General features: G+C 30.7%; 1 protein-coding gene and 1 long non-coding RNA gene across 2 annotated transcripts; both read right to left on the bottom strand.

Annotated features, from left to right (window-relative positions):
• Positions 1 to 2,582: 2,582 nt before the first annotated feature.
• On the bottom strand, positions 2,583 to 3,635 carry LOC113848105. Its single transcript, XR_003501801.1, has 4 exons — positions 3,510 to 3,635; positions 3,115 to 3,219; positions 2,905 to 3,028; positions 2,583 to 2,805 (listed from the first exon to the last, which is right to left on the bottom strand). It is a non-coding gene; the product is annotated as an uncharacterized LOC113848105 (long non-coding RNA).
• A 224-nt stretch (positions 3,636 to 3,859) lies between these two features.
• LOC113874608 (probable disease resistance protein At4g27220) lies at positions 3,860 to 8,510 on the bottom strand (the record flags this gene model as incomplete). The annotated part of the gene is made up of 5 exons (XM_027512824.1): positions 3,860 to 4,000; positions 4,100 to 4,278; positions 4,688 to 4,919; positions 5,220 to 5,374; positions 5,870 to 8,510. Coding segments are annotated over 5 exons (3,348 nt in total), but the record flags the coding sequence as incomplete, so codon positions are not given.
• Between the last annotated feature and the right edge of the window lie 1,344 nt (positions 8,511 to 9,854).

Raw genomic sequence — 9,854 nt, 5'->3', positions numbered from 1 at the left:
ATCTTCCATCATTTGAGCCTCGTCTTTCTTTACACTTTAACTCTTCCTTTTGTACTTTCTAGTTTCTTAAAAATAATTTATTTTTCTCCAGTTTTAAAGAAGTTAAAATTAAAGAGCTTCTAAATAATAGATTAATATAAATAATTTTTAATTTTATTTTACTCCTATAAGTATTTATTAAAAAATTTATCCAAAATGACAACTCTAGAATGAGGAAAATTATGAAGTAAGAATCAATTCTTCGCCAGAGAAGTAAGAAGTTCAAAAGCTCATTTCAAGTTTTATGTTTTAAGATGAAAATGTTCCCGTAATATATACATTTAAAGAGAATGAGGAATATTTCAAGCAATGAATGAAAATATTAACAGCCCACTCCTAAAGGGCATTTATTATTCTCTTCTCACTTAATTTCATACTAGTTTCATGCAAGAATTTATCTTAATAAGTAATCCTTTATTCTATCCTATTTACATGGTTTTTTACATAAATAAAATAAAAATAATTAAATATTATGTGTATAAACCAAAATAAATTTTTTTAATATAAATATCCTAATTTAAATTACATAAAAAGTCCATTAAAATTAACTTTAATATTAAAATACATTAATTTAAATTATTTCTTACAACATAACAAATAAATCAATTATAATAAACTTTAATTATATATGAGAATTGATTTAAATCAATTTTCACAACTTAACGAAGAAGTTGATTATAATATCGATATACATTTTAAATTATAGACTACGACGAATGTATACATAACTAAAGAATTTTTAGTTTTGTCCTTATACTTTCAAACTAAATATTAAAAAGATAAGCATAAATTTTGCGTATGTTATCTAAAATTGAAAAATTTATGGAATAAACGTTAGATGCTTTACCAATAAACTAAAAGAAAAAAAATATTCTTTTTCTTTGTTTACTTAATCACTCACCTATTAATGTTATTAAGCACAAAAATATTAGATGTAAGAGGGTGCATATATTTAAGTTGGTGTTGTGCAAAGGTGAAGCTGTTGAATGTGGTGCTTCTGGACACCGTTGTGTTGTTGTTATTATGCATGATCTTTGAAGAAGAAAAAGTGATATTTGTAGTTGTAGTAATAGTAGCAGAAGGAGGGGTCTCGATGATGGCATGGCCTGATTGGCCTTCCACAAGCTTTCTTGAATAATAACATCCTCTGTTCACTATGTTTCATATGTTCTCATACACCTTCCTGGCTCAAGATTAATGTTGTTCGAAAATCCCAAATGAAAACCTACCTATCCCACTACACTAAAACCATAATCATCACACAAAAATCTCACCTTTATAAACATTTTCAACTCAAACATCATAATAATTAATTTTGTTATAATAAAGATAAAAATATAATGAATATTTTTAATAAAATTTTATTAAGATTAGTTGATAAAATTCATTAATTTTAATATTTTGAAAAGAATAAATTTACTGACATTATTAGGTTTAAGAAGTGCACTTGAGAAGTTATAGAAGCCAATAGATTCAAACGCTTTAACTTTGTGTATTAATGTTGAAGTTAATTTTAATTAGTTTTAATGTAATTTAAATTAAGATATTTATGTTAAATATTTTATTTTAGTGTATATATATAATATTAAATTATTTTTTTATTTATGTAAAAAACTCCTAACAAGAACAAAAAATTAAGAACATGTTTGTTTTGGTTTTTTAAAAAAAATATTTCTCTTTTTAAAAACTGAAAATAAGTGTATTTTTTTGTTTTTAAAAAGAGAAAACTCTTTTTTAAAAATTAAAACAAACATACTCTAAATTACTAAGACTAGCGAAAATAATTAAATCAATTATATTTATTATAAATATAAATTTTATTTTTAAAATATTTATGATATTAAATATATATTTAATAATAAAAAAAGGTATAAAAAATTTAACAATTAATATATTTTAAATTTATTTTATGTTTCTTATAATTAATATTAAAAAAATACTTAATTTTATTTCTTATAGTACGTATAACAGCTTAACTAACAATATTAAAGTTTTAAAAACTATTATATTAAAGAGAATTGATTTTACAAAATTACTTTTTTTGTTACAAAGTTAAGGTTAGTTTCAAGAGACCTAGTTTACAACTCTGGCTTCAAGAGACGTGGTTTACAACTTTAATGACTCCAATATAAAAAGAAAGAACTGAGCTATTTTAAAAAAAATGGATAGTAATAATAATAATAATTGTCACAGAAGGCTACGCTTCTTGTCCAAAGAACAATCAATATCATCAAACTCAAAGTCTTGGTTTTAAAATTGTAAATAACACACAGACAATTTACTTTTAAAGACATATAAAATTCACACAAGCAGAAGCACTTTGAAATCACAAAAAGTCGAAACATTTTGTCTGGTCGACAAAGTCATTAAGACTCTTGAGTTCATTCTTTATCATGTAAAGTTCTCGAGTCAATTCGTCATGCCTATTAAGAAGCTCACTGATTCGTGCTTGTGCATGGCTCAGCTTTGGGTCCCTTTCTGCAACTCGTCGATGCATTTCATCAATCCACGACCTCTCAAATCCAAGTTGAATAGCATCATTGCATAGTATATGGAACTCCTTTTCCTTCTGAGGAGTAACGCTAACTGCACTCTCGTTTCTGAGGAATGCCAGTATATCCACTAAAGTTTTCAACTTCAAAGCTTTCAAGCGCTCACTAATCTGTTCACGGACATTCCAAAGATTAGGATACACTGCTATTCCCTCCGCCAGCAAAGCAAATTGTGCATCATCAAGATCAACAAGGCGCTTATATGCTCCTAATTCTGCAATGATCGACGAAGTATCTGCAAAAGATTCTAAAAGTTGAAGGGTGACATATATGCATACACTATGAAAATAAGAGACAGTAAGAGAGCATTAACCTGGAAGAGCCCCAACATTATCATCAGAAACATTGTCAATAGACTCAGTTGACAAAGTTTTTATTTTATCTTCATTCGATTCTGGCTCGTCTTGGATGCCTTTCTTTCCTTCGTCCTTAATACTCTGTTCATCGCAAATGGAAAAAAATATTTGAGATGTTTAACTTAAAATTATAATTTTGAAGGGACCACTGTCTTGTAATAATGTACATGTGGTATGATAGTCGTTTGAGCATTTTCAGTTGTTACGATTGCTTCTCCAAGCGCATGTTGTTGGTCCAAGCAACCAGGTTCAGTGCCTTCATCCACCAACTCCTATTTGAAATATTAAACAAACGTGAAATTAATTAGTCTCACTATAGAAAAATCTAGTTTAAGCCAAACTTAAATGCGAATGTACTTTGTACACAGGTGTAGTTGTTGTTGGTTTTCCTGGTGCCAAAATTTCTCCAATTGTCTCTGCTTCCTTAATACACTTTACAATGCCAAAAGCTACGTTAATTAATAATCTATTTTTCAATGTGCCTAATTAATCCCTTCCATTTTCTCCATATTTATTAACTAATATAAAGTTTTTCTGAAGATTAAAAGAAAAATGCATATACCTCTGTCAAGTTTGGAGAAGATATGGGTGACAATTTTTTATCCAACTGTTGCAAGTGTGGTATTCTTTTTCTTTCTCTCTCTGATTCAAAGAACTCGTATGAGTAAGAAGGCAATTCACTTATGGATGTTGTTGTATCTTCTTGGTTCAATTGAAGCTGATAAGTGTTTTCTGGCACAGGATCCGACCTCTATTGAAAATAATAAATCAGAACTAACGAGTAATTGCGTAAAACAAAAATATGAGTGAGTGAGCTAATTCTAAATCTGTTGGCGAATCAACTACCACGTCATTATCTTGTTTTTTCTATAATTTTATAATATAAGATATTTAATTTTGATATGTTTGAATTCAGCTGGCATAACTCACTTGTGAAGAAGGCGACCCACTTTCTGATGCTTTTCGAGATATAGGGCCATCTGGACACGGTGGCTTCTCCCAGATATTCAAAGGCAATGTCTCCGAACTTGTTTCAGAAACCGACTCCTGTGTCTGCAATGAGAGACCAAATTCTCACATCCCATCGTATAAAACAATATAAACGTAAGCTACTTAATTTTGATATGTTTGAATTCAGCTGGCATAACTCACTTGTGAAGAAGGCGACCCAATTCCTGATGCTCTTCGAGATTTAGGGTCATCTTCTACAGTGGCTACCGGCAGATCTTCAAAGATAATGTCTCCCGTTCTCAACCCGCCACGCCCTGAACTAATTTTAAAAAGCAACTCCCGTATCTCGTATGAGAGATCAAAAACTCTTTCTACATCATCTATAACAAAAAATATACATTAAGAATTCATTTGACGTTGAAACTTGAATGAAGATGCAACTTTAATTTGGGTAATTGATATTGTCACAGCAAAAGATGAAGTATGATTTACGTAGTTTTGATATTAAATAAAAAAAGCAGCATAATAACCTCGTCTCTTAAGAGTTTGTTGAGAAAATCGCAGTGTATATTTTTATTTAGGTGTTTGGCGAGAGATTTGAAAGAAGTAAACTTGTAAGTATTATGTAGAGAGGAAATGTAAATTATTTTCAAAATGAGAAAAAACACTTTACCTGTGGACTGATTACGTCTTATAAAAGCAGTTGGTTTCGTAACAGGAGAAGTTATTAATTTTTACTTGTGGATGACTCCATGTTACCATGTCATTATCAAATAATGCAGTGTTTACCTTCTATTTTTGACCAGAGTTCTTCAAGAATGGCATTTGAAGTCAACGAGAGATTTGGACAATTAAGGACAACACGATCCACCTCAACATGTGATTCAATCTCTTGGCGAAATTTTGTCAATTTCCAAAATATCAAAGCATTCAGCTTTGGAAGCTCAAGTTTCACATTCCTTGTCACGTCACCTTCTCCGATTAGTTCTTCTAACTCAGAGGCTTCCCTGATGATTAGAACCTGTAGTTTGGGAAGATCACATTTAGATGCAGAGATGAAACGTTTCATCTTGTTGCAATTTTTAATAATCAGCACTTTTAGTTTGGGGAAGCATGGCTGTAGAAAATTTGACAAATTCTGATTCTCGGTGTTCTCTCCAACGATATGCTTTAAGTTGTTGCATTCTATTATGCATAGGACCTCTAATTCTGGTAGGTTATATCTCAAACAAGATGCAGGAAATATTGCTTCCAATTTTTTACATTCCACTATCTCCACTTTTTAAAGTTTTTGGAAAGTGAAAGCATTTTTAGAATCTACATAACTATCTTTCAAGTACGTATTTCCAATGATGGGAGAAGAATATGAATACTCCGATGATACGGGCCAAGCACGTATTCCAGTTGGTGACAGGTGTTTACTCTGAGCTTTTTTAACTTTGGGAAGACAGCATCCCAATTCTTCATGGTCAAAATCTATCAAGTTTTTCAATTCAACACATACAAGCACTTCCAACGTTTCTAATGAGGTCAAGGTTTTAGCAATGGATGATGTAAATAAAGAGCCCAACTTTTGACAAAAGGATAATTGAAGCGATGTAAGTTTAGACAAAGAGAATAATCCCGAAACAGAAAATGAAATGTTTCAGATAAACAATTAATTTTGTAAATATATGATTGTATGAGATTTAATTTTCTTTCCAAAATCACAGTTAGACAAGAAAAATTTAAAAATCAAAAGATGGAGTTTTTTAATTTAAAATTAAAAATGTTATTTCTTTTTTTATTCTCCAAAATCTTCCTTCCAGAACTTCTAAAAAGTAAATAATTATTTTTCTAAATTTAAGTGTTTTTAAACATGTATTTAATTTTATTTAAATTCAATGTTTCTTATCAAACGTAGATACCAAGACTAAACACAAACACAAGCAGCATCAAACCACAGGATAATGATGGAGAATAAAAGTGTACCTCGGTGCTTGGCAAAGGATGATGTTGATGCAATAGAAGTACATGCTCGCAGATTTTGATATTGATTAGATTCCAAATAAGGATTTGGAAAAACTTGAGGCTTCTCATCCTCCATGATTTCATCTAATTCTGACTCTTTCAATCCAGATAACTCTCCTTCCACGCTGATTGAGAATAAGTATTTCAATTCATCGCAACGTTCTACCGTAACTTCTTGAAGATTTTGGAAGAGATTGAATTGCAGAGGAAGCTGGCGCTCGAATTCATTTTGACTCTGACCATATCTTGATATTTCTAATTCTTCCATTTGTACCTCATTTAGAGCAACCAGAGAAGTTAATTTTGGACATGACTCTATACACAGGCTCTCTAGTTTCTCAAAAGGCCCGCTGAAAGGCAACAGACCGTGCCATAAGGTTCTTATCTCCCTACAATAAAACATGTTAAGCCTTTTCAACTCGTTCGAGCTTCCTCTTTCTGTTTCAAATAAGTCAGGGATAATATTTTTCTCACATCCGGTCATAAAATACAGTTCCAAAGTCTCAGCTTTTCTGGCAAAACCCTTGATAATTTCATTTGACATGCGAAACTCACTGACCAACAAAGCTCGGTCATCAGTGGAAATTATAGGAAAATATCGTATTCCAAATTCGATGCCAAACCATTGCAGTCTCTGTGGAACAACGAACTTGTCAAAGTTTTCAGAGTAAACAACACTTCTTATTCCTTTGTCGACGATGTACAATTCTTCCAGTTGTGGTAGTCTTATGATCACTTCAAAAGTACTCCATTCCATGCCACAATCTTTTATCTCTAACCATTTCAAATATGTCAATTCTTTAGCTAAAACACCGTCTAATAATTTAGGGAACTGGAACGAGCAGCTAATCAATGCAAGACCTTCAAGATTCCATTTATCTTCTGCAATTGAGATGTCGCTTAATTCCCATTCTTCGAGGGCTAGACAACGAAGATTTGTCAACGATTTGACTAACATCATCGACAATTGCTTCTGGGACCCCACATTTTCTAGAATCAAAACTTTGAGTTTTCTCATTCTTCTGAATATTTCATCCAATGCTTCCACGTTTGTTTGTGTCCTTATAAATTCAAGATTGGAACAGTCAAGTTCATTTGGAAATTCCTCACACCATAGGTATCTTGGTGGAGGGTATTCATTCACATCTTTATTCCCATGCTTCGCAATCCATTGGACTACGTCGCGAACTAAGTCATGGATTTTGACACGATTCCCTGGCTCAACAGCTATCAACAAACAAGAACTTATGAGCTTATTTTTAGCTGCAGTTACCTCATTTCTTTTTGCATCGTATGAGCCAACTTCTCCACCTAAGCCTAGACCTACAGCATATCTGGTTAATTCTTCAACTGGTATTTCATAATCTTCGGCGTATGCAGAACACAACAACAAAAGAGACTTGGTTTCTTCGGTGTCCAAATAGTCATAGCTTAATTGGAGGCACTTGTAAGGATCTTGCAAACCTTCTTCAATGTTCACTGGTATCGAACTTCTCAATCTATTCAAAGCTGCCTTCCAATCAGCTTCAGCTTTGCCTTTCAAAGAGCCAGCCACAGCTGCAATGGCAACAGGCAATCCTTTGCATTCATCTGAAATGTCTCTTGCCAATTTCAAGGGACTGGAAGCTTCCTCACATATATTTGCTTGCTGTTGGAAAAGAATCCACCCTTCGTCATTGCTCAGTATTTGTAATTGAACCGTTCTTTGACAATTCATTCCTTGACAAACATTTCCATATCGAGTGGTGATGAGAACCTTACAACCTTTATGATCTTCATGAGGGGGAATCCCTATGGCTCTAAAATTAAGCCTCTGCCACACATCATCTAGAATCACCAGAATCCTTTTTTCATGTCTTATTCTATGGAATAAGCGTTGGGCTCTCTCAATTTCTTCGTTTTCTGAATACTGAAGTGAGCTTGCAATTTTTTCTTGGATCCTTTGAACTTCTACCGTTTTAGAGACAGGTACAAAAAGAACTTTGTCAAAGAGATGTTCTGCCTCTGCTACCCTCCCAACTTCCATTGCCAACGTGGTTTTACCACAACCACCCATCCCAAACAATCCAATCATGCCAACCTGATCATCTTTCACTGCCTCCATCAGCTGTTCATTAGCAGATTTTCTACTTGCAAAATTCAAACAATTTTCTGAGAGAAAACCAAGCTTAGTGGAAGGAAGTGTAGCAATGCGTTCAATTTGTATATATTGTCTACCTTTTTCAGTGCATTCTTTAAGCTCCTCATTTTTACTTGCTAACTTCTTTCCTAATTGGTATCGCCAAATCCAATTTGAACAAAGCCCAAAACACCAAGTCTTTTTGGTTCTTGCCTCTGTTAGCAGTTGATTCACTTTTTCTACATCAATGTTAGCATCATTCAGCCACTTTTCAACAACTTCAGTAGACTTTCTCGCTTGTTTCTGGGCATGTGCACCACGGTCTTGTACAGTATTTCTTGTGGCAATCAAATTGCCTTCTTCTTTTTCAAGTTCATCAACAAATTTGTTGAAACAACAAGGATAACGTAGTTGATTCACTACTCCGCACGCCAAATCTCTTGAAATAGAAGACAAAAATCCCAAAAGCAAGTCCATCAATTTAGTTCACTTTAAAGTTTACTTAACCTGAACAAAAGAGTCATGAAGATGCTATGATTAATTAGAAACCCACGAAAATATGTGCTCCAGATTTGTTGAAGGAATGTGAGGGTTAAAGATATGAAATAATTCTCTTTTTATTATTATTATTAATACTTAAGCCATATAATAAAACACAGAAAAAGAAGATCAAACGGTTAATGGCACACAACTTTGCAATCTCTAAAAAAAGTACAAGTGGAATCATGTTCTTCAAACCAACCAAAAGCTTCCTCATATATGTAAAATTATGAGAATTTAACTATGTTTAAATATTAAATTGTTTTTACTAGACATTTTTTTACCTTAATCATTTGTTTTTCTAAAATGTTTAATTTATTATTTTATTTTTCCATTAATTTACCCCATATGTTATTCAAGTTTTTGTGTTCTCAACATTTCAAATTTGTTTTAGAAGTTTTTTTTTTTCAAAATGTTATAATAAAAAATACCATAAATAATAATTTTGTGATATGATAATTAATCGTGTAGAAGATTCATAAATTGTTAAATAAGTGTCATAAATCATTCGTAATATGATAATGATATTTTCTTTAACTTGAAGTCATCATAGTTATTACATGAGATGTTCATGTCATCAAGTTTTATTGGTAGTAAAGTAATCATAAGGATAAAAGTTATATATAAAATAAATTATGTGAGAAAATGAGCGTGATTTAAATTAAACCTTTTTTTATATAACAAAATTAAAATGAAAGTAAACTATTTAAGAAGTTGAAACATTAATAAAAGTGATTCTATTTTACGGTTCATTACATGTGTATTTTAATATTAAAATTCATTGACTGTATTTAAATTAGGACTATAATGATTTTATTTTTTAACTACAGTTTTGTTAATTTCATTCTAAAATTTAGAGATTAAAATTATTATTTAATTTTTTTATTATCTTATGTAAATTTTTATATTTTTTTTGTGAATATATATTTTTATATTTATAATAATCAATTTAATTTTTTTTCTATTTTTTCAAATTTAGAGTTAACTTTAAGAGTTTTATCTCTTAAATGTTTTGTTAATATATATTTAATAAAAAAATTGATACTATACAAAGATATTATTTTAAAATAAATTATATTTTAAAGTTATTTAATTTTATTAAATCTTTATAATTTTAATATATACTAATTATAGTTATAGAGTTAAGTTAAAATAAAATTTTCAAAAAAAATTTTTAAAATAATTTTATGATATATATAATTATTTACAAAAATACAAAATTTGTCCTTTAATACACTACATGACTTAGTAAACTAGTTTATCTTAAAAAAAATTACTCAAATATCG

Source organism: Abrus precatorius, unplaced genomic scaffold (genome assembly GCF_003935025.1).
Source record: "Abrus precatorius isolate BTA unplaced genomic scaffold, Abrus_2018 Scaffold8, whole genome shotgun sequence".
Lineage (NCBI taxonomy): Eukaryota > Viridiplantae > Streptophyta > Magnoliopsida > Fabales > Fabaceae > Abrus > Abrus precatorius.
This window is presented reverse-complemented; position numbering and strand designations above follow the sequence as displayed.